General features: G+C 45.8%; 1 protein-coding gene across 2 annotated transcripts in view; it reads left to right on the top strand.

The window, feature by feature from the left end:
• Positions 1-25,644, top strand: part of GNAL (G protein subunit alpha L) — a 212,357-nt gene that overhangs the window by 70,955 nt on the left and 115,758 nt on the right. The window contains exons 2-5 of one of the 2 annotated variants that reach the window (XM_033178367.1): positions 4,063-4,312; positions 4,585-4,657; positions 5,356-5,410; positions 5,551-5,670. In XM_033178367.1, coding sequence (XP_033034258.1) covers positions 4,168-4,312; positions 4,585-4,657; positions 5,356-5,410; positions 5,551-5,670 — 393 coding nt within the window. In that variant the 5' untranslated portion in view covers positions 4,063-4,167. The remainder of the gene's footprint in view (positions 1-4,062; positions 4,313-4,584; positions 4,658-5,355; positions 5,411-5,550; positions 5,671-25,644) is intronic. The other variant, XM_033178365.1, reaches the window with a different exon arrangement.

Below are 25,644 nucleotides of genomic sequence, written 5' to 3'. Positions count from 1 at the left end.
TATAGAATTTATCTTTAACAGTGATCGCTAGGCCGGGCGCAGTGGCTCAGGCCTGTAATCCCAGCACTTTGGGAGGCTGAGACGGGTGGATCACGAGGTCAGGAGATCGAGACCATCCTGGCTAACCCGGTGAAACCCCGTCTCTACTAAAAATACAAAAAACTAGCCGGGCGAGGTGGCGGGTGCCTGTAGTCCCAGCTACTTGGGAGGCTGAGGCAGGAGAATGGCGTGAACCCGGGAGGCGGAGCTTGCAGTGAGCTGAGATCTGGCCACTGCACTCCAGCCTGGGCGACAGAGCGAGACTCCGTCTCAAAAAAAAAAAAAAAAAACAGTGATCGCTAAATCTGAACAAGTGGAAATATTTTGCTATATTTTTAGAGAAACTAAATATTAGACTGCCTTAAAAATGTGGCTTCAGGTTCTAACATAATTCTCCCTTTATAAGTTTTCAAGGGATTTATTTTGTCCCCTGCTCTCCAACATTTTATAGAAATCTTGACATTAAAAAAGTTGGCAAATCCTTATAAAAATCCCACTACTCTATGCTTTTTAAAAAAAAAAAAAAAGCATAGATACATACATTTTCTGGCCAGGCGCTGTGGCTCAGGTCTATAATCCCAGCTCTTTGGGAGGCTGAGGCGGTTGGATCACTTGAGGTCAGGAGTTTGAGACCAGCCTGGCCAACATGGTGAAACTCCATCTCTACTAAAAATAGAAAGAATTAGCCAGGTGTGGTGGCAGGTGCCTATAATCCCAGCTACTTGGGAGGCTGAGGCATGAGAATTGCTTGAAGCTGGGAGGCAGAGGTTGCAGTGAGGCGAGATCATGCCGTGGCACTCCAGCCTGGGCAACAGAGCCAGACTCCATCTCAAAAAAAAAAAAAAATCTTCCCTTCTCACTGCCCCAGTAGCCATAGCACATGCTGGGTTGATATTGCCATGTGTGAATATATGTGTTTACACACTCACAAGATGTGAGTTGTGGAAACTGTGCTAAACAGTCTCCTTCCACAAAACTTGAACTTTTAACCTCGCTCAGAATGGAGTCTGACACTGTATGTTTGCTTCTGCCTATGTCTAGAAAAGTAATTCATTGCTTTTTTAAAATGTATTTTTATTTTCAGTAGGAATATTTACTGAAAAGTGCTATACTGAACAAATGTTTTTTTAGTTTAACGTGTGGTCATGAAATTCCTTTGATGAGAATTCACACTTTGAGCTGGAGTTTTCTTTGGCTTTCATGATGTCATTCATTCCCTTGACAAATATTCCCAGAGCATCTCCTCCAGGTCAGGCACTGAACCAGGTACAGGTGCAGCGGGTACCAGGACAGGCTCAGCCTCGGCCCTCAAGGGGTCTACAGTCTAGTGGAATTTTGAGGACACAGTTAAACCATCACAATGCAAGGTGATGGGTGGGACGAGCAGAGACTCTGGTGCTCCCTTAGAGCATGAGAAGACATGCCTAACCCCCAGTGTGAGGTAGGCAGTGACGCCCAGCTTGAGGCTGGAAGGATAACTAGGGGTTGGCCCAGAAAAGAGAGTCAGTCCCCAGGTATTCCCAAGACACAAGCAGCACATGCACCCGACCAGCCTGTTCAGGAACTGGGAGTGTTAGGAGCGAAGGGGTAAGCCCTAAGAAGGGGAGAGTTTATACCAACCCAGCCAGAAGGACCAGGCCCGGGGCTTGTAGCTGATGGGGACAGTGATGTGGCTGGGTTTGTATTACCGCAGTAGCAGCATTGTGCAAGGTGCACTGAAATGAGACAGGAGGCAGTGGAAACCCTCCGGAGGCCTCTGAAATCCAGCTCTGTTAGTAATCTAAGACCACAGCAGTGGCAGACGCCACAGAAAGAACAGGACAGATACTCAACGGGATGCAGTAACTGTTGGGGTTTGTAAGAAAATAGAGTCTGGCATAACTCCCACCGTTCTGGTTTGGAAAATTAGGGGCCCTGATTCCAGAGAAAGAACAGAGAGAGAAAGGAGCAGGTAGAAGGTGTGAGGGTGGCACGGGGCATGAGCTCAGTCCTTGGCAAGGTGAATTCCAGACACTTGCGGCACCGTGGGGGCAGTGTGTCTCGGGACGGTGGCGGTCAGCAGGATGGGCTGGGCTAGGGATCCGCAGTGGGTACGGTGAGAGCTGAGTGGGCAGACTATGGAGGATGCAGTCAGCCCGTCAGGAACATGTGTGTGGGTTGAGAGGCTGCGCTCGGACCCCTGGGTGGAGGAGCCTGGATGCACCAGCCAGAGGGACAGCCTGAAACCCAATGCAGTCTCTAGGAGGAGTCAAAGCAGGAGCCACAGAGACGCGAAGAAAATAAAGACCAAACCTCGTGGCTGAGACTTAGCCCCTGGGGGGCCCTGGATGACCTTGATGAGCGTATTTTCCCTGTGGGGTGAATGTCGAGGCCAGGCTGCCAGGGGCCGAGGTGGGAGTAGCAGGAGGGGAATACAGGCTGGGTCAGACGCGACCTTTCTAACTCTTGGCTGCCGTGGTTAGGAGGAAAACTGGTGGAACTAACAAGGGGAGTGAGATGGAAGGTGTTGTGTGGTTCAGGTGGGACAGAGTTGAATGTGTTGGCTTGCTTGAGGGAAACCAGCCGGTAGCAGAAGTTGAAGCAAGAGTGGAGAGGGGAAGGTGCGCTGGGTGAAGGGCGAAGGTCCACAGGGCAGCGGCGGGCCTGAGGGTAGGGGAAGCGCCTCTTGGGGGACCGGGGCGAGCTGGGGTCTGTTCTCCTGAAGAAGGCCAGCTCCGCAGTGAAAAAGACCGTGTAGGTTTCTTGGAAGGTGGAGGGACGACGGAGCTGAGCAAAGACAAGTAGAAGACAGCGCAGCGCCAAGCCGTCAACTGGGACGGGAGCAGCCACACACAGGGAACAGTGACCTCTCCACGCCCACGGCTGGCGTCCACGACTTCGGCCCGACCCTCTCTTCTGACCTCCTTCCCCCAAGTCCAGCACTGCAAACGCCAAGCTGCCGACTGCGACCCCATTGGAAGGGTCTCAGTAACGGGAAGGCAGGTGCCAGTCTCGCGCCCTAGTTCCTTCCTCTGCTACAACTCCAGGTTCGAGGCCACAGTGCCTTCTGGAAGAGTGGTAGTGCTGCTTGGGAGCACTGCACAGGAGAAACGGGGGCTGGAGGTAAAGACAGGAGGCTCGGGAGGCGGCGACGTGGGCGAGCTGGAATAGTCTAGAAGCTGAGCAGAACAAAGGCGGTGTGACTGGTGAGCCTCGGAGGGATCCTCCTCCCTGCTAGAATATGCATGATCCTGCGGGAGTCTTCGCCCGCCAGGAGCAGGGACGCGTCCGAGCCAACACGGGGCGCGCGCCCAGGCGCACTTTCCCGGCTCGGGGTGCAAGAGAACCAGGCAACCGCGGTGCGGCGGAGGGGCTGCAGGGGCTGCAAGGGCCGCAGGCCCGGAACCCAGGCCGGCCAGCGTGTAAGCGCCCCCGCCGGCCGGGCTCCGTGGGGGGTCAGCTCCCCGACCCCTCCAGCGTGGTAGCGCCTCTCCGAGAGCTCCGGGACCAGCGGCCCAGCCGCCCCCAAAGTCAGCTTCCCTTTCCCTTCCCCGCGCCAGGATCCCAGACCAGGGAGGGGGCGCACGTCTGACGGCAGAGGAATAGCGGGGCGCGAGCCGGCCCGGCAGGTGCCCATCGTCGCCCCGTGGGACCCCGGTGGCGCGTGCTGTCCTCCGCGCCACGCTCAGCCACCACCCCGGCTGGTTGGGACCCAGCACCCAGTGGAGCGCGCCGCCCCCTCGGGGACCCGCTGGGCGGGGCTGAGCGAGGCTTGGAGTGCGGGCGCGGGGACGCGGGGCGAACCCAGGGCGCGACGCCAGCTCGGCTGTCTCCAGCGGAGACCGGCGCCCTCGCCTCCCGTCTCCGTTCATTGTGCCGCATTCATCCAGCAGATTTTAAAACAATTCTCGTTTAAAAAGGCGTTTTACTCCGCGCGTCTTCCTTGCAGCCATTTAGTTGGGAGTTTGCGGTGGGCAGGGGGAGGGAGAAGAAACGCCTGCTCGGAATCGGAAAACACCGAAGAGACCAGACCGTCTCTTTCAGCAGCAGGAAGGAGACCCGCCGTCGCAGGAGCCGCGCACGTCTCCAACTCGCTATTGCTTTTTGCGCACATTCTTCAGTGCCTGGCGTCCATCCCAGCGGGCAGGCATGGGGTGTTTGGGCGGCAACAGCAAGACCACAGAAGACCAGGGCGTCGATGAAAAAGAACGACGCGAGGCCAACAAAAAGATCGAGAAGCAGTTGCAGAAAGAGCGCCTGGCTTACAAGGCTACCCACCGCCTGCTGCTCCTGGGTAAGGCCGAGGGGCGCGCGGCGGCTCCAGGCCCCAGCGGAGCGCACAGTCCGGAGCGGCGAGCGCCGGGCTGGGCGGGCAGGGCCGGGCGAGGGGCGCGCGCACCGCCCAGCGGCGGAGCCCAGACGGCGGCCGGGCGAGCTCCTCCAGCCAGGAACCCGCGTGTAGAAGTCCCTGTGCTGGGGGAGGAGGGTTGCTCAGACCCGGCTAGCGGTGAGAAACGGCAGCGATATCCGGACACAGTTCACAGCCTACTTTCTGTTTGTTTGCAGGGGCTGGTGAGTCTGGGAAAAGCACTATCGTCAAACAGATGAGGATCCTGCACGTCAATGGGTTTAATCCCGAGTAAGAATGATCAATTTCGGTTTTGCTTCCAAACTGCATGCAAACTTCGTCTCTCCCAAACGTCCCAGAAGTGCTTTCTCTAAACAATGTATTTGATAATTGAGTAGACATTCAAGGGGGAAAAAATTAGATATTTGCTGTTGGATTTGGTCTATTTAGGCAAATCCTCCTTCTGCTAGTGTCTAATTTAAAAAAAACTTGCTTGACAAAATATGATTTGTAGGTGTTCTTGGAGTATTGATCCGTATTACTGGTATTGCTCTGAGCACACTTAACCAATATCTCAGTATATTTTTTCAATATAATATTTGTCTGCATCTATTTCAGTTTATAACTATCAGCATATTCTCCGTGGGATAGACCTAGGTAAAATACATTTACAAGTGTAGCTGCATGGTTATATTTATATGCAATATTCATAGCGATTTTGCCTTGTTTTTATGTAAGCTGCATGGTTGTTTAAAGCTATAGATTTAAAAAACGTGCATTCAAGTTTGTTTAGAGTGCAAATGAGAAAAGGAGGGTGCTTTCCTTTCCCAGATAAAACCTTAGCAGATGTTGTGTTAGGGGATGATACTGACCTCTAGTGAAAGCAGTCTAGGTCAGTGCTGTAGCTGGAAATTTAAAATCCCACTCAGTTGATTGGAATCAGTGGGCTAAGGGTAAATTAAGCTAATAACAACTCTCTTTCAATACAGGGAAAAGAAACAGAAAATTCTGGACATCCGGAAAAATGTTAAAGATGCTATCGTGGTAAGGACTTTTTTAAATGATCGTTTACTAGAAAGGTCAAGTGCACTTCATTCTAAAACTGTAGACAGAAATTACATATTGTAGATTATCATACATGGAGCCTAAATGTTTATCCATATTTTTTTCTTATTCCATTTTAGACAATTGTTTCAGCAATGAGTACTATAATACCTCCAGTTCCGCTGGCCAACCCTGAAAACCAATTTCGATCAGACTACATCAAGAGCATAGCCCCTATCACTGACTTTGAATATTCCCAGGTAAGAAGTGCTTACTGAAATATTCCAACTAGTGAAAGATGGAACCATTTTTAATAAGGTTTCTTGTTGATAATCAATATTGATACTAATTCATTATTAACTTTCTTTGAAATCCAGCTCTCTAAATGCCTAAGAGGAATACATACTCTGTACCAAAATATTTGTGTTTGTTAAAAATATTAACTACAGCCAGGGGCGGTGGCTCACACCTGTAATCCTAGCACTTTGGGAGGTCATGGTGGGTGGATTACCTGAGGTCAGGAGTTCAAGACCAGTCTGGCCAACATGGTAAAACCCCATCTCTACAAAAAAAAAAAAAAATTAGCTGGGCTTGGTGGTGTGCGCCTATAATCCCAGCTACTCAGGAGGCTGAGGCAGGGGAATTGCTTGATTCAGGGAGGTGGAGGTTGCAGTAAGCCAAGATCATGCCACTGCACTCCAGTCTGGACGACAGAGCGAGATTCCCATCTCAAAAAAAAAAAAAAAATTAACTACAATGGCATTGCAAGACATGCTTTTATGAGTTTTTGGGGAAGGCTGATAATCAGGAAGGCAGCATACCTTTAAGAAATGTTGATGGTGCTTTTCTTCCTGTCTGTATTCTTAAACTAACAATTAAGCAGTTTCCCAGATAACAACAGTAGAAATTACATGAGTAGAGAAAAATACTTACGGTGAGTAATTGTCTCCCTGGGAATTACAGAAACAGCAGAATTCAGTTTACTGTTAAGATGCACAGCCTTCAGATCAATTAAGAGAAGAATACATTTGTTTAAAAAATGATAGCATGGGTCACTTCTGAATGTTTATCATATTAAAATGCAGTTTGGTTCACATCCACATTATTTAGGGCTGCTTTTCCTAATCACTTGGATGGCAGTATTGCTTATGCAAAAGAGTGACATCAATATTAGTTTTCTCTCATTTTCAGAATATACATTTCTTTAAAATATTTGGTTATTTCATAAAGCATGTTTCAAAGGAAAAGTATTTGTTAAGCTTCTCAGAAAGTCATTTTTGTTACAGTGCACCAGAAGAGTGTGTGTGTGTGTGTGTGTGTGTGTGTATTCAACAATAACAGTATTTCAAAGTTTGTATTGCCTGGCATGGTGGTTTGGAGACATTTCCTTCTGAGAATCCTCTCTTTGAAGGGAAGCATGTGGAGAAACTGATGTGTAAAATAGAGAGGCCCTGCCCTGACTGCAAGGCCTGTGTCCCCCAACTCACCCCACCCCTTCTCTCCAGAGCACCATTGTCCTGTGGGCTCTGTGTTGGGATGGCTAATAAGAATGACTTTGTTTGTTTGTTTGTTTGTTTGTTTGAGACGGAGTCTCGGAGTCTCGCCATGTCTCCCAGGCTGGAGTGCAGTGGCGCGATCTCAGTTCACTGCAAGCTCCGCCTCCCAGGTTCACGCCCTGCTCCTGCCTCAGCCTCCCGAGTAGCTGGGACTACAGGCACCCACCACCACGCCCAGCTAATTTTTTTTTGTATTTTTAGTAGAGACGGAGTTTCACCGTGTTAGCCAGGATGGTCTCGATCTCCTGACCTCATGATCTGCCCGTCTCAGCCTCCCAAAGTGCTGGGATTACAGGCATGAGCCACCGCGCCTGGCCAAAAATGACTTTTTTAAAAAGCTTTTATTTTCATCCTTTAATATGATTTTTGCTTCTGATAAGCATACCAATGTAGAGCCAGTGATACCTGTAGAATTTCTAAAATGGAGGAGTGAGGAGTGGCAAGCTGGCTGGAAGAAGGGGCCGGGCATCTGGCCCCATGTCTTTAATTGGATGCCTTGGAGAGGGCAAGGAGTTGACATGGCGGGGAAAGGGTAGGCAGAAGATGCTACAGCCACACCAGGATCCTCCGCTAACTGGAGATGCAGGTGTCCTCCCAGTTCTCACTGATACTATGTACACTGGCAAAAACCCAGAACTACGTGGTCCTGGTTGAAATCAGGAGTGTTTCGTTTCAACTTCAGATGTAGACATTTATAGAAAAGCATCTGAGTTCTCAGATTTATCCTATCTTGTTTGCCTAAAACTAATCATAAAACATCTTATATATTTAGGGGGAAATGTTATTCTTAACATCTAGTGAGAAATTAAAATTAAGATTTATTAATCAGTCTCATATCTTCTTTCTCGTGTTCATGACAGTCTCACGGTTGATGAGGTATCCCATATTCAACCCCAAATCCAGAAACAATTGCTAACTCCCACCTGTATTGTCTAAGGAATCCAAAGCAGCTAATCTGTGAAAGTGTTTTTGTAGCTAAATCATGAACATATTTAATTAAAAACTTGAGAAACCATTTGCTTTGAATGCATATATTTTCATAAAGATAAATTAAGGTTACTTAAAAGTTATTATCAGAAAGCATAATTAATTATCATTATAATGAAGGAGAATTTAGCACCAGCAGATGCAAATGTAATTACAGTGCTCTTTCAGAGGTATATTTTGTGGGGGTTAGTTTTACTGGTGTTTTTTAAGCCTGACATTCTGTTGTCTTAAATGTCTACGCACATGTCAGATGAGAGTATATTTTATGTATATATTTATGTATATTTTTATACTTTTAATATAGCCCAGACTTATATAAATAAGGAAATTAATGTTAAATATGCAATGTTCCTTCTGAAAATGCCATTTTTAATTTTAATATGCCCAGAATTTTCATGACATTTATTTCATAGTGCTTGGAAGTATTTATATTACTTATTAAATTGTGTGATTCTTGGTTTCATATTTTGATGATCCTCATTCAGAATGATATCAAGACAAATCTGACTTTTATGCTCCATTGGAAAATTAACTTATTTACAAGAATACATGTTTTTTATAATATACAAGTAGATTTTACAAGTAGAGCTAAATCAAGTATTTCAATAGTAAACAAAACACTGCTTTACTCAGTCCAGTACTTTTTTGAGATTGAATCCTTGAGAAAGCCTGTCAGTGTCACGATTCAATTATTTGAGGGTCTTAAGTTAATTTTCTTGTAGGGATAAGATGACTTTTGAACCAAATACGTTACATTAAAGTTAAAAATTAATTTTAGGGTTCTTCAATTTAAGAAGGAAAATGAGAGTAATGACTTGGAAACAAATACCTTGAGAATTTTCTCGGGGTAAATACGGGTGGGTTGCTCTTTGGGTCTTTTGGTCTCTGTGGTGTCTTTCACGTGAATTTCAGTGGAGTTCCATGAATCTGAAGTTGTAACGGAAAGCAGGCAAATGTGGTTAGCACCTGTCAGCCAAGGGCTGCCGTGGGGAGGTCAGAGAGACTCGCAGGCTGGATCTTACCATTGGCCTTACAGGCCGGGTGTGTCCGGACGCATGAAGCTTTGGAGGGTTCTAAGCAGTGGAGCCGTGAGATCTCGTGTGTTTTATCAACGTCACTCTGGCTGTGGGTGGAAAACGGATTGTGGGGAGGCAGGAGTTGAAGGAGGGTAGCCACTTCGGAGACTATTGTAATAGTACAGAGGAAAGGTAATGGGACAGCTTGCAGTGGGAGGGGATCATGGGGGTGGAGAAAAGTGGTCTGAGTTGGGATTTATTTTGGAAACAGCACCATTTAGACTTGTTGGCATGTGGATGTGAGTACTGGGGGGAAACAGATCAATCAAGAATGACTCTGAGCGTTTGGGTCTGAATTTCTGCACAGAAGGTAGAAACAGGTTGGGAGGAGGCAGGTATGAGGAGGTTTTGTTTTCCTAGTGAGTTGGAGATGACTATTTTGACATCTAAGTGGAGACGCCAGGTGGACAGTTGGATGTGTGAGGCCCCAGGAAGAGCCATTGCAGAAGGAAGGGATGTCAGCAGTGGGCAGTGCTGACCGGGGAGTCAAAACAGACATTAAAGTAAAATGACTTTGGCAGCTTCAAGGTCACCGGTGACCTTGATAAGGACCCGGGTGGCGGGTGTTGAGGAGAGAATGTGATGTGAGCGGGTGGAGGTGGCAGGGGCAGATGAGGCTTTCTGGAGGTTTTGCTGTGGAGGAAGGCTGAGGAGCCAGGCGGCAGCTGGGAAGGTAGGTGAGGTCAAGAGAGGGTTTCTTGAAGATGAACGATACCAAAGCCTGTCTGAATGAAAAGGGCTGGAATCACTTGGTAAAGCAGGAGAAAATGACAATACAGAAGAAAGAGGCTGTGTATGGCAGGAGTCCAGTCCTCGAGAAGGTAAAAAGAATGGGATCCAGAACAAGAAAGGACCAGACTACCTCCCCACCTGTTGAACAGGAGGGAAGGCAGAGAACAGGTGCAGATGCAGGTATGTTTTCAGATTTGGTGGCAGAGGGGTGAAGGACGGCTTGTTAGCAAAGACTTTTCAAGCAAATTGTGAAAGCAAATTGGTAGCTGACATGGGGATGATTGTCTAGTTTTGCAATGATCCATAAACTGGCCCATCTCCTTTTTGTGGTATTGCTCAGGTGGTGATGAACAATGATCGACTGATAAAGTTCTTGCGACCTCGAGCTCGTGTGATACAGTTATTCCCTTCATAAGCCACAACTGTAAAGGGATGTTTCATACCAGGTTGAAGCAAAAAACAAAAAAACTCCGCTTATCTTGACAGCAAACCGGCAGGATATTTGCTGCAGAATAGTGTGAAATCTTTGGAGACAAGGCCAGCATGTTATGTTAAATTTTAATTACAAATGAAATAATGCAAACATGTTTTACAAAACATAAATCACAATAGAAAGGAAAAGTACTGAGATTAGCTACAAATAACAAATTGACAATTGCCTGATGAGAGTTTTTCTCATGAATACACCCAAAACTTCAGGTTATCTTTGTTCAAGGCTTGACTCCCACCCATAAGCCCCTCACTAGTTAGCACCGTGTCTCAGCAGCCAAATTTTGCATAGCGGCCAGCAGATGCAGTGATGCAAAATAAACAGTGTTAAGTGATTATGCTAAAACATAGATTGACTGATCATTTATGAAATAGGAAAAATAGGCCAGGCGTGGTGACTCACGCCTGTAATCCCAGTACTTTGGGAGGCCAACGCAGGCCAGTCACCTGAGGTCAGGAGTTCGAAACCAGCCTGGCCAACATAGTGAAACCCCGTCTCTACTAAAAATAGAAAAATTAGCTGGGCGTGGTGGCAGGCACCTGTAATCTCAGCCACTCAGGAGGCTGAGGCAGGAGAATAGCTTCAACCCAGGAGGCGGAGGTTGCAGTGAGCCGAAATCGTGACATTGCATTCCAGCCTGGGTGACAGAGAGACTCCATCTCAAAAAAAAAAAAAAAAGAAGGAAAGAAAAAAGAAGAAGAATGTTGTGGTTGCCTCCTCCTCCAAAAATCCTTTAGCACCACACCAAGCAAAATCACTGTTGAATTCAATTGAGTTATTCATTTGTTTGATTTTTATTCTTAAAATGTGGATACTTTATTAGCTCTTTTCAAATTGTATTTTGCTAGTTTTTTCTAAGGGGAAGAGGATAAATAAGGCTAAACAAGAAACGGAAAAGCAGTCTGATCTGTTGGTCAGTACTCTATCCAGTTACCACCTGGTGTTTCCTAAATGATTACCCAGACAGTAGAGGCCAGTGTTTTGCCTTCCTCCCAGGTCAGAGCTCCTCTGTCACTTTCCAACAGCAGCCCCAAGTCAGGAGGCACCCTGTGTGGCTAGCGTCTGGGTGTTTGGTCAGTGTGCAGGCAAAGGAGGCCACAGTGGCCTGGGCCAAGGCCCCGGGAGCCAGACCGCCTGGTGTGACTTTGAGCAAGTGGCCTACACTCAGTGCAGCTTGTGGCCCTACGTGGGAGCCAAGTGCAGGGCCCAGCCCTGGGGTTGCCATGCAGAGCCTCAGTGGCTGCTGTCAGGTGCTGCTGCATCTCTCTGGGGGATGTGTGCAGAATCTCCAGAATGCGCATAACCCGGTTAGATTCTTCCACACAGTATCTGTGTTCCCTCTCCAAGCCTGTCTCTATCTCCCGCTAGAAGGCTTTGTGCTGTGGGTTTGCGGGTGTGTGTCTTTTTTTTTAACCGACCAAGCTGAAGCCCACCATGTAATCAGGTCAGCATGAGTTCCTCCACGGCAGCCTCCACTTGGGTTCCCTGTACCCCCGGTGACCACTCCTGCCCAGAGCCTCATCAAACCCACCTCCCAGCGCCATCAGAAAATGATGGGGCTGGCTGTGTTCACTCCCTGCGGACCAGGCCCCTTTCTCCACCGCCTCCTCTCCCCACAGCTCGCTCTTGGAGTGCGTCTCCTGCTGAGTGCGCTGCAGACAATCTCCAGGTGCCTGCTAACTTAGGTTGTAACAGAATCCTCTGACTCCACTTCAGTAAGGACCTGTGGGCACAAGAAGTCAGGGGACAGGCCGACTGGGATGTCACGCAGTGTTAAAGAACATGAGGTCCCCACACATACAGCAAAACAGCAACCGCCTCATTCAAAATGGTATTGAAGTTGATTGCCTCCCAGCCACCCTGTTCTTTGCCTTTTGAGCTAGTGAGGTCTGGTGCATGTTTTATAGGAGAAAGGCAACATTTGAGCAGGTGTAAAAAGGGCACAGTAAACTCGTGCCTTCCACAGTACACTGAACCTCTTAGAGACTTGTGTGTCTGGCATGGAAGGAAAAAGGAGCATGTTTTCCTTCCAGTATTTTCCGATGTCGTTAATAAATGGACATTTATTATAGGGGTTCACTTAAGGTCTCACTGCCCCTCTGCTGGGTCTGTCTTGAATGAGAGTCACTGGGAGAGGGGTCTTTGGGCGCTGCCCCTAGGTGTTCATGGGGCTGAGGCAGGGCCGGTAAGGAGCCCCTGCAGGGTGATGCAAGGGTGGACGGGGTGCAGACACCTCCAGGCCTGGGAGTCTGTGGACAGGATGGTGTCTGTATCTTGAAGGGAGGTCTTAAGAGGAGGTGTGGGGCCAGCCCAACCTGTGTTCAAATTCTAGCCCTGCCAGGCCCTTTGTGTGTGACCTTGAGCACATGACCTCATTGCTAGCTGCCTTTTCTCAATGGTACAGTAGAGATGACGGCAACACCTACTTCCTGTGGCTGATGTGAGGATTAAACATGTTAATATCTAAAACAGTGGCTGGGACATGGGCGGTACAGCTTTAATATGAGCAATCCTGCTCTGCCGGAGGAAGTGGAGCAGAGCTAGCGCCATTCTTGGCCTCTTCTCAGGCGCCAGGCCTGGTTAGTGGCTCCACCTCAGTCCACCCAGCCCCCAGGTCCCGTGGTCTGACATGGCTTCCTGTCCACTCCCCTCTGGATCCACGGGGAGTTCAGTGGCACCCCTTAGCTGTCACCACCTGCACCTCCATCTCAAGCCAGCATTTATAGGCAGTCCCTTCTGTCCCATGCCAAGAGCTGACATCCCTAACCCTTCACAGCCCTCCTGGGGGAAGGTACCCCTAGTTATCCTCAAAGGAAGTGAGACCCTGACTGCTCAGGAACCCTCATCCCCGTGCCCTCTCAGAGCACAGGTTCTCAGGTGGGAGTCGCCCAAGCTCCCCGGCAGGTTACCGTGCACCTCACTTCCTGCCTGTTCTCTGTTACCAGCAGCCGCCGGAGCTCGGCTCTCCTTCTCTTTCTCTACATTATTTTCAGTCGGATTTTCTTCACTGCCGTTGGCCTTGCTCTTTCCCACCATTTCGGCTTGCCTGTGTCCTGCCCTTCTGATCCTGTGGCTGGCCTAGCGCAGTGCACCTTTGCTTCGTGCTGTCTAGTGGTAGAAAGGTGAAATGCACCCTGACTGCACCCCTCAAAGGGAGATCATGCTAAAATAAATACTTCACAAATAGTTAGGTGTCCTAAGGCATGTTCTCTGGTTTTTAAAAAAGTCCTAGGAAAGACCTTTTTATAAAATGCACAACAATCTTTCTTGTTCTAATTTGCACACCTGGTTGCTGGAAGTGGTAGACGCCTGTGTCTTAGGCTCAGGGCTGCCATATTGATTCCATAGGGCCTAACAAGTCCCACTTTGCAGAGGAAAACAGTGATGTGTGTTGAAAATAGATGGCGCGTGAGGCCTCAGGGACCATTTGGCCTGACAGCCCCTGCTGAGGACAGGGAGGCCCGGGAGGTGGAGAGGGAGAGGCGACATGGAAGTTGATTTCATTTCCCAGCTGTCCATGGAGCTTTCCAGTAGTTGACGAAGATGGAACATGGCTTCCTGTCTTTCCCGTGAAAGGTTCCCATCACAGAGTAGTCCATGAGCAGTGGTTTTCAGTGGGGCCACATGGAGGTCCCGAAGCTCTTCTGCCAGCACTGTGGAGGGGAGGCGGGTGACATGGAAGAGGTCATGTGGACTGCCCTTGCTTCAGTAATTACTGAGCACACATATTATCCATCTTATGGACACCAAGACGAATAAGGAACAGCACTTGTCTACCTCTGGCAGGGATATAGGCTTAAGAAATAAAGGTGTGTGATGCTACATTTAAGCAAGTTCTTGGGGGCACCTGGGGACACCCATGCAGCTGGCGTCACACTGAGCTGAATCTTCCTTGAATGGGAAGGGCTTAGAGGGCAGGTGGACATAGAGAGGATAGTGCTTCAGGGTGGGTGGCACCTTTGGAACCTGCAGACCAAAAGCGCAGTCAGGCCGCGGTGGGTTAGGGAGAGTCCTGCGTGCCTGGCCAAGGGGCCTGGGCTTCCTCCTCAAGGCTGGGGGGAACCCATGGTTTTCTTCAGGGGAGTGAAAAAATGGAAGTGGTGTTTTTGGAAGGATCACTCCCGAATTCATCAAGAGGCCAGGCTTCGTATCTGCTGTGGGGATGGTGCTCTGGGAATTTATCTGTCACTGGACAAAGGGCAGTTCCTGTGCCAGAAACCTGCTTCCGGGTCTCACATGGCTTGTGTCATGATATTAAGGAGGAGGGAAACCCCCACTGAGAATGATTATTGTATTATTCTGCACATCTGAGATGCTAATAAAAGGAATTTTTATTATTTATAGTAAAACATTTCAGTTAGATACATTAACTGTATTAGAACTTCAATGAAGATACTTTTCTTAAATTCCATTTTTTTCTCTGCAATATTATCATGAGAGGTACTCCTAATAAACGTTAGCTTTTTGTTTTAAAATGATTTTAAACTTTACCTGAACAATACAAGAATAGTACCGAAGACTACCATATGTCTTTCACCCAGACTCATCAATAGCTAATGTGTGGCCACATTTGTGCTCTCACTCTCTCTACACTAAGACACGTTTTTGCGAACCATTTGAGAGGTGGTTGTAGACATCATGCTCACTTGCCTCTAAATACATCAGTGTGTATTTCCTTAGAACTAGGACATCCTTGGCCGGGCGCGGTGGCTCAAGCCTGTAATCCCAGCACTTTGGGAGGCCGAGACGGGCGGATCACGAGGTCAGGAGATCGAGACCATCCTGGCTAACATGGTGAAACCCCGTCTCTACTAAAAATACAAAAAACTAGCCGGGCGAGGTGGCGGGCGCCTGTAGTCCCAGCTACTCGGGAGGCTGAGGCAGGAGAATGGCGTGAACCCGGGAGGCGGAGCTTGCAGTGAGCCGAGATTGCGCCACTGCACTCCAGTCTGGGCGACAGAGCGAGACTCTGCCTCAAAAAAAAAAAAAAAAAAGAACTAGGACATCCACTTCACTTCTGTAACCACAGCACAGGTATCAAAATTAGGAGATTTAACATTAATACAATACCTTTTGGTTTTTTGGAGACAAGACTCTCGCTGTGTCTCCCAGGCTGAAGTGCAGCAATGCGATCTCGGCTCACTGCAGCCGAGTAGCTGGGACTACAGACACACACCACCATGCCTGACTAATTTTTGCATTTTTAGTAAAGATGGGATTTCACTATGTTGGCCAGGCTGGTCTCAAAATCCCGGCCTCAAGCGATCCACCCACCTCCCAAAGTGCCAGGATTACAGGTGTGAGCCACCGCATCCGTCCACCATTTTGTAATCAACAAACCTTACTCAGATTTTACCAAGAGTCTCAATAATAATATAATGAAATAATAGCAGTAACAATAATAATAAATAATGATATTGGTAACTCTGGTCAGTAGTCCAATCCAGGATCAACCATGACATTTAACTTCCATTTCTCTCTACACTAGAACAGTTGCTCAGCCGACCTTTTTTGTCATGACCTTGGCCTTACATTGACTTTGTAGAACACCCACACTCAGAGTTCCTTTGAGGTTTTGTGTTTGGCAGCAACAGCAGAGAAGTGATCGTGAATCCTTCCTTCTCAGTGCATCTGTGATGTTAACTCTGGTCACTAGTTAAGGTGAGGTCTGCTTCTATATAGACACCCTTTTCCCCTTGGTAATTTATAAGTAAATTCTAGGAATGTTCTTTGAAACTGTACAAATATCCTGGTTTTTTTTGGGGGGGGGGGGGGTTTCAGACAGAGTCTCGCTGCATCGCCCAGGCTAGAGTGCAGTGGCACAAGCTCAGCTCACTGCATCCTCCTCCCTTCGGGTTCAAGTGGTTCCCCTGCCTCAGCCTCCTGAGTAGCTGGAATTACAGGCACCCACCACCACGCCCAGCTAATTTTTTTGTATTTTTAGTAGAGACAGATTTTCACTATGTTGGCCAGGCTGGTCTCAAACTCCCAACCTTAAGTAATCTGCCCACCTTGACCTCCCAAGGTGTTGGGATTACAGGCGTGAGCCACCATGCCTGTCCCAAATATACTGTTCTTATCAAAACTCACACTCTAGTTTTCACACACCAATAGACTTGAACAATAAATATGTAAGGGAGAAAGCTACTCAATCATTTGACTTTCTAAATACTATGATTAAAATAAAATAGGGCCGGGCACAGTGGCTCATGCCTGTAATCCCAGCACTTTGGGAGGCCCAGGCGGGCGGATCACTTGAGTCCAGGAGTTCAAGACACAAGCCTAGGCAACATGGTGAAACCCTGTCTCTACAAAAAATACACCAGGTGTGGTGGCTCCCACCTGAAATAGCAGCTCCCTGAGCCTGGGAGGCAGAGGTCACAGTGAGCCAAGATCGAGCCACTGCACTCCAGCCTGGGCGTCAGAGTAACACCCTGTCTCAAAACAAACAAACAAACAAAAAAAAAAAAGAAAAGAAAATGTATGTAAGTTCTGTGTAGCTAGGTGGGGTAGGCTGGAGTCAAAAGAAGCAGGCATATCTATGAAAGCTGAATATAATAGACTGTACATACTGAAGACTTTTATTTTTGTTAATAAAAATCAAATGATGGTTGTTTTACATCTACTCTTCAAGTATCTGTAAAGTCAGTTGATACTCCTTATGGTTAATAGCACAGGCTGCCCCGTAAAAATACCTGATAAATTTAAAAAAAAAAATGGAGACGGTGATGCTGCTTTCACATAATAAAAAATGCATCGTTTCGTGCTCTTGATAATAAAAGCACATGGAGGAGCAGCCACGACAGCGACCTCTCAAACTCACCAGCACACCAAGAAATTGGGGCTTGAGCCACATGACCATTTTTATCTAAAGTGTTTTTTCTTATAGAAATTGAATTAAAAGTTCACAAAGCAATGAAGGCAACTTTTTTTGGTTTTTAAATTTTTTGATGGATATGCAATAGTTGTACATGTTTATAGGGTACGTGTGATATTTTGATACAAGCATACAGTAAGTTATCAAATGAGAGTAATTGGAATATCCGTCACCTCAAACCTTTATCATTCCTTTGTGTTAGGAATATTCTAATTCCGGTCCTCTAGGGATTTTGAAGTGTACAATACGTTATTAAGTTACAGTTGCCCCATGGAGCTACTGAATCCTGTATCTTATTCCTTCTGTGCGTCTGTACTTCCGTCTCCGTTAATCATTCTGCCTTCACCCACCTCCCCACTCTTCTTCCCAGCCTCTGGTAAGCATCATTCTATTCTCTGCCTCCATGAGGTCCACTCTTTAGCTCCCACATAGGAGTGAGAACCTGCGATACTTGTCTTTCTGTGCCTGGCTTGTTTCCCTTAACACGATGTTCGTTCTGTCCATGTTGCTGCAAATGACAGGATTTCATTTTTTTTCACAGCTGAATAATATTCCATAGTGTATTTGTGTACCTTTTTTTATATTATTATTTCTTGGATAGGATGTCATTGAAACTTCAAATCCTTTGAAAATGTGAGGCTGAACAAAAAAGATGTTTGTTTCCAAAGTCTGCCTCCAGTTTGAATGTGTTGGACGTTTGTTGCTTGGTGTACCCAAAGGAGAAGCCCCTCTCTGAGGACACTTGCTCTTTTCAGATGAATGTGGCATTAAACATACCTTAAGTATTAGAGCATTTTGTTCTTATCATTGCTAGTTTTATGTAACTGAGAGAAAATATTTTGAACGTCTCAGCACTCTCAGGAATCAGTAGAAGGAGCAGAGTGAGGAGGCTATTCTTATGCCAAATTAAGACTTAAATGAGTCAACACGTGTGGTTTGTGAGAAAAGCACACTAGGTTTTAAGAGGCAGAATAATGAAGTTGTTCTTGAGAAGGTTCCTTTGAAACACTGGCCTTTTTATTTTTCAGTTTCGCCTGAGAATGTCATCCATGAAGGTGTGGGGGTTTTTTTCACCTTTAAAATAATCCCATACTTTTTTTATCCTGTCGTCTTCGTGGCATAAATTGAATTAAATCAACTGTATGCATAACATTCTCACTACACAAAGCAATTCCATTTTTAATTTGTGTTTGTGTTTGTTTGGGTAGGAAATATTTGTGGATGGCATAAAATCCAAAAGATGTAAAGGAGCAGGGAGGGAAGAGGCTGCTCTGCTGCTGCCCCGCCCCCGGGGCCCCCAGACACAGCCAGTATGGTCCAACAGAATGGCTGGCCTTAAACTGACTTCGAGTCCGTAAAGGGCGATCTTCTCAACATACTTTTATCTTGTAGTGAAGAGAATCTGTTATAAAATGTTACCGTAGTTGATCTTGTTCGTATGGCGCAAATATCTAACCTGAATTGCCAAGTAAATGTTTTCCAAGTGAAATTTAGCAATAGAGTAAATTAGATAGAAATTATTTGGGTGCTGAGACCAAATGCCTGAGTACTTAATTGCAAAAATATGGAATGATTTTATCAGACAACCATGAAATACTGGTGTTTTAAAGCGTAGAAGCTGCAGACTTCCTCACTGAGGGAGATCATAAATTAAACAGTTAAGCCTGGCAGGACGTTTGGAGGGCATTTGACATAGGTTCAGCGTGGCTAATAACCTGGGATAGCATTTGAGTTCTTCGGGACATTTCTCTAACTTTTCAGGTCCTTGCTACATGTCATCTTTCTCACACGAGTTTCCTGTTCAATCTGTACCCAACCTGTATTCTTCCTTTTGGCTTTAAGACATTCTGTCCCTCCCATACCCATTTGTATTTTACAGACCCAGTTTGATATCCCTGCCCAGGAAGAAATCCCTGACTTCCCTCCCCTATGCCACGCTTGCACACTTGCTCTCTGTGTGCCTTTACCTTTGCGTGCTTACTCTCTGTGCACCCTTAGCTGGTACACCTGTTCTCTGTGCCCTCTTATGCTTCACATTTGCTCTCTGTGCCTTTACACTTGCATGCTTACTCTGTACCCTTATGCTTACGGACCTGCTCTGTGCACATTTACACTTGCACACTTGCCTCTCTGAGCACCCTTAGGCTTGCACACTTGTCGCTGTGCACCTTATGCTTGCACACTTGCCTCTCTGAGCACCCATAGGCTTGCACACTTGTCGCTGTGCACCTTATGCTTGCACAGTTGTGTCTCTGAGCACCCATAGGCTTGCACACTTGCCTCTGTGCGCCTTATGCTTGCTCTCAGTGCTTGCCTGCCTGTGATGTATGCATCCTTTCACTTGCATGCTTGTACTCTGTGAGCCCTTGTGCTTGCACACTTGTGCTCGCCATGCCCTTGGCCTTGCACACTTGCTCTCTGTGCACCCTTAGCTTGCACACTTACATTCTGTGTGCTCTTGCACTTGCACACTTGCTCTCTGTGTTCCCTTCGTTTGCACAGTTGCACGCTGTGCATCCTTGCGCTCGCACGCTTGTTGTCTGTGCACCCTTACACTTCCATGCTTGTTGTCTATGCACCCTTACTTTTGCATGCTCCTTCCCACCAGGTCTTGCGCTTACCATCTTCAAAACCCTGCCTTGCCTGCTTTTTTATCCTTCCTCCACCTGAAACACTAAGATTTCCACGAACACAGTTTGCATGCTGTATAGATGTCCTTATTTAAATATTGATTTGCCAAAGATTAGTCTTGAGCACTTAGTAAGTTCTTAGTAAGACCAAAATAACTAAAGAAACAAGTTATTTGCCCCCTTTTAAGTCCCTCCAATTAGCAAGGCTAGACTTATTTAGAAAGCGCATTTATGTGTCATATTTGAAATTTTTTATGCCTGCCCTTTGCTTCTTGAAGCTCACAGTATGATGAGTCATGTAGAGTTTTCCACTAAACATGCCTTTGCTGGGGATAGGAACTTGACATGGCATTTGGCATATGGTTATGCTAAGTAAACGTACATAAAGTCACGTATTTATCAAAACCGTACTCAGGATCATGAGTTACGCAAAGAAAGTGTTAGTTATGACCTCTGGCCTCAAAAGCCTTACCACTTAGTGAAGAAAAGGATGTCTGTAATATATAATGTATAGGCCGGCACGGTGGCTCACATCTGTAATTCCAGCACTTTGGGAGGCTGAGGTGGGAGGATCACCTGAGGTCAGGAGTTCGAGACCAGCCTGACCAACATGGAGAAACCCCATCTCTACTAAAATTTAACGACGTGGTGGTGCATGCCGGTAATCCCGGCTACTCAGGCAGCTGAGGCAGGAGAATCGCTTGAACCCAGGAGGCGGAGGTTGATGTGAGCGGAGATCATGCCACTGCTCTCCAGCCTGGGCAACAACAGTGAAAACTCCGTCTAAAAAAAAAACTATATATATAATGTGCAATATAAAGTTAACGAAGAATAATGCATCATGTAGTTTAATGTGGTATAGACTAGACATTCTGTAACCATTCAGAAAAGAAGATTACTAAGGACTATTGTGCTCAGACAAAAGTCTTCATTGTCTCACTTCATACACTAGGGCTTCCTGGGAAGGTAAAATTGTCATTGGCAGAGCCTGGTCAGGAAACAATATCCCCATCACAAAATCAAGGCCATTCCTAGCGTAGCAGCATCAGCTTCTCAGGTCTGGGGCACAGTAAGCTTTGGCTGGAGCTCAAGAATGAGCCCTTGGTCTACAAACTTGTTCCATGATGTTCAGAAAAATGGAGAGCATCATCTTTTAGCTTAAAGTGGATCCACAGTTGTGGCAGTTAGTTTATTACACAAGCACGTAATTACTTAGTGTTTAAAGAAACGTTGGTAAAGAATATGTTCAGACAAATTGAAGTCTATATTTTTTTATTTCATGAAGCACATTAAGTTTATGGCAAAAAGATAAACAAATGTTGGTTGCTTCATTCATTTCCATTTCCATTTCCTCTTCCCAAGTGGAGGTAAAATGATTCTTACCACAATCTTGCTTATCCTACCTATATCTACACACATGTGTAAAATATACACACACATGCACACACACACAGGCACAGGCAGAGGCCGAATCATGCACAAAATATCTAAATGATGAACATTTTTTAAAAAATATTACCAAATATTGATGGGATATGGCAGTGTTATTTTTGAAAAATATGTAACACGACTTTAATATTTTTATAGTTTTCAGAATTAGAACCATAGGAAGGGAAAATGTTTTAATTAGATAATTCAACTTTTTGTGTGTCTGTAGTGGTGTACTATAAAAGCAAATTATAAAACATTATTAAATATTTATAATAATTTTTAATATTATCTACATTATGAATTTAACTAAAATAAAGTGTGAGTTGCACATTTTTTAATTGAGTTGTTTCAATAGCTGGAAGCATCCTGAAGCATTATATTAATTTTTGAACTATTTTAATTCAAACCGAGTATGACTTGAAAATAAATTAATAATTTAAAAACAAAAATAAGAATATTACCAAATATTAAACTTAGCTCAATGACTATTCTTCAGAAACATCTGAAAGGAATGATATTTTCATAGCAAAACCTTTTAGAGGCATCTCTGAAAAAAGGAAAAAGGGAAAACATGTTTTCTTTTAATTTTCCTCCCTACTGCCACCACCCATATGAGAATCATATGAGTTTGACCACCCATGATTCTTGATTGTTTCTAGAGCTGTCTGTGCAACCTCAGCCAAACGAGTGATTTTTAACCAGAGTATTTGTAGAAAACGACAGTTGCTATTTGAGTTTTCATTTTTATTAAAAATAATGTTAAAGATTTTATGGAATTATTATCAGGTTGCATTTTTTTTAATCCACAGGAATGTACCATTACCCTAAAGAATACCTTTTGAATTATTGAGAGATTCCTATCTCCACTTTCTCAAGCTTAAATAATCTCCTTAAATAATCTAAATTTTAGATGTTATGCAAGTGTTCTAATACTTTACATATTGAATGATGATATATCATTTTAAATTTAAGTTTTTTTAAATAGTTCTTAAGGTGTTATATGTTTACTTTTTTGTTAAATCACATGGCATCAGCTGACATCTTTAATTGCTTGAAAGAATTAAGCCAATAAATATTATCATAGCCAGGCACGGAGGCTCACGCCTGTAATCCCAGCACTCTGGGAGGCCAAGGCAGGTGAATCACCTGAGGTCGGGAGTTTGAGACCAGCCAGGCCAACATGATCAAACCCCGTCTCTACTGAAAAAAATACAAAAAATTAGCCAGGCGTGGTGGCGGGCACCTGTCATCCCAGTTACTCGGGAGGCTGAGGCAGGAGAATCGCTTGAACCTGGGAGGGAGAGGTTGCAGTGAGCCGAAATCATGCCACTGCTCTCCAGCCCAGGCAATAAGAGCGAAACTCCATTAAAAAAAAAAAAAAAAAAAAAGATTATCATTAGTGTTTCTTATTTCTTTGGTTAACATGTTATAATGAGTAGTATGTTATATCATCATGTGAATTTTCATAACTTATAGGAAGTAAATGAATTTCAAATTAACCATTATCAGTTTTATCTGAATAGGCATTTCATTTTTTTTCTAAATGATGACCTGATATGTGTCAGGAACTATGTTCAGCATTGGGAATACTAAGCTGAATTGTGTACACCCACGGGAGTTCTCGCAGGGCTCACAGAGTTAAAACCCCTAGGACACACCATCATGTCGGCAAGGGGAAGGTGGACACAGCCCTTTGGGAGAAACAGTGGTGCCATCCCAGGGAAGGTGAGGGGGGCCTGGCCTTTGAAGAATGGGTGAGTTCAGCAGGTAGACCAGGGACAGTGGCAAGTGCAGTGCGGCCAGCACAGCCCTGTGTGCACATATTTTTGTTTGTTTGTTTTGAGATGGAGTCGCACTCTGTCACCCAGGCGGGAGTGCAGTGGTGCGATCTCAGCTCACTGCAACCTCCACCTTCTGGGTTCAAGTGATTTTCCTGCCTCAACCTCCCCAGTAGCTGGAATTACAGGTGTGTGACACCACGCCTGGCTAATTTATTTTTTATTTTTTATTTTTTAGTAGTATAGATTAGGTTTCGCCATGTTGGCCAGTCTGGTCTCGAACTCCTGACCTCAGGTGATCTACCCGCCTCAGCCTCCCAAAGTGCTGGGATCACAGGTGCCCCGCCCCTGTGTGCAAATTAGGACACTGCAGAGGTGCTCCTTCTCAGAAGTCCCCCACATCACACAGATCATTTCAAGAGCATCTAACCCTACAGGAAGATCTTGGAGAAACACTCTTAGACATTTTTATTACACTTGCTCCAGTGTAAAATTTTATGGTATGAATACAGTGTGAATAGTATAGCAGAAATAAATAAAACACCAGGACAGATAATAGAAAAGAGTTGTAAGAAATTCAAGAAATATATGTGCTTCAATAAAAAGAATGCTTTAACTTATCCTAGTTGATTTTATTGAAGGTAAATTTGAAATTCCATACTTAGTATTTAAGTCAAATTACCACTCATGCTTCTCTTGTGGTTCTCTTTACTGAGAAATTCAGGAGAGTGCATCTTTGCACGTTTCTCACTTCAATTCCATGCCCATCCGTTTGCCCCCAGTATTATCCTGTTCCAGGTGGTCATAGGGCCAAGTAGAGTTGATGTCTCCATTGTATTTTGACCAAGCCTCCCCATCTGTGCTCTTATGGTGGCTTTGCCTTGAATCTTAGCATTTCAGCTGGAAGCGCACTTAGGTGTGTCTGATCCAAGACTTCCTCTACAGATGAGCAGGGCATTAGCGCAGCGCTCTAAGAGACTTATCCAGGGTCATCCAGATGCGCTGACCTGGAGGCAAAGCCAGGACTAGAACCGAGTCTCCCAGTTCCTCATCCAGTTCTCTTCTTGTCGCTTCCATCCATGCAGGGTGCGGGTCTGCATTTATACAGCGGAGTTTTATTATCTATTAGGTTGAACTATTAAAAATTGCCAATATTTGACCAATTTTGAGCTGTGATATGGCAGTTTCTTTTTTTTTTTTTTGAGACGGAAACTCACTCTGTCACCCAGGCTGGAGTACAGTGGCGCGATCTCGGCTCACTGCAAGCTTCGCCTCCCAGGTTCACACCATTCTCCTGCCTCAGCCTCCGGAGTAGCTGGAACTACAGGTGCCCACCACCACGCATGGCTAATTTTTTTGTATTTCTAGTAGAGATGGGGTTTCACTGTGTTAGCCAGGATGGTCTCGATCTCCTGACCTCATGATCTGCCTACCTCGGCCTCCCAAAATGCTGGGATTACAGGCGTGAGCCACCGCACCGGGCCTATGGTATGGCAGTTTCATACGGTTAAACCTGATAGATTACATGTCACCTGTCGGTCTCTCATTACAGTCCCTTACATCCCTGTCCTGGGAGGACAGCCTTGCCATCAAGTGGTAGGTATCCTCCCTGAGGACAGAGGCACCATCACAGTGGGCCCAGCCCTGCCCTTCTATGCTACAGGCTCAGGTCTGCACCTGCCTTTGTGCTTCAGTCTCAGCAGTGACATCTGCTGCATCCCTCACTTCCCACCATCATCTCTACTGGGAGCCTTCCCTGAGCTCTGAGATGAGGGGCGGCCAGTTCTCCCAAAGACACACAGCCCCCAGGTTGTCCAGCACCAAAGTGTCCCCTTACCAGGGCGTGCACGCATCATGTCCACTTCCTACCCATAGTTACCTGTTTTTTGTGGCTAAGCACATAACATGCTCACTTACCTACAATCGCAACAACTAGAAGTTAGAGCAGTCTGTTTAAAAGGCTTTGTGTAAATCACTCTGAAAGATTCCTGCTGTCTGTTGGAGCAGGAGATAAACGGGATGACACACTACATAACCAGTCTCTGAAGTGGTCGCCATGGTAGGCTTGGTATTGTTTCTTAAGGCTCTTTTTTGAAAAGAGAGGAAACAAAATGGTACCAAAAATCTCATAATAGGCCAGATGCAGTGGCTCTTCCCTTTAATCCCAGCACTTGGGGAGTCCGAGGTTGGAGGAATGCTTGAGTGCAGGAGTTCAAGACCAGCCTGGGCAAAATTGTGAGACCTCCATCTCTACAAAAAATGTTGTATAAAAATTAAAAAAATAGCCAGGCATGGTGTTGCACGCCTGTGGTCCCAGCTTCTCGGGAAGCCGAGGCAGGAGGATCACCTGAGCCCAGGCAGTCGAGACTGTAATGACCTCTGATTGCAGCACTGTGCTCCAGCCTAGTGACCGAGGAAGTCCTTGTCTCAAAAGAAAAATCTCACAATAGTTTTAGGCGTATGATTATATAAAAATGTGGTGACTAAAGTTCCTTAACATCATGGTTAAGAGTGCAGGCTTTGCAGTTGGTCTCACCGCTGTCCCTCCTGTCTGTATAACTTTGGTTGAGTTAATTAGTATCTCTGTGTTCCGTTTCCTCATCTGTAAAATGGGGATAATAATAAGAATGCTTAGCACATGAAGCTTTTTGGGGAAATTAAACACAATAATACATCT

Source organism: Trachypithecus francoisi, unplaced genomic scaffold (assembly GCF_009764315.1).
Source record: "Trachypithecus francoisi isolate TF-2019V2 unplaced genomic scaffold, Tfra_2.0 Lachesis_group19, whole genome shotgun sequence".
Classification (NCBI taxonomy): Eukaryota; Metazoa; Chordata; class Mammalia; order Primates; family Cercopithecidae; genus Trachypithecus; species Trachypithecus francoisi.
Note: the sequence above shows the minus strand (reverse complement) of the source record. Positions and strands in the feature narration are given on the sequence as shown.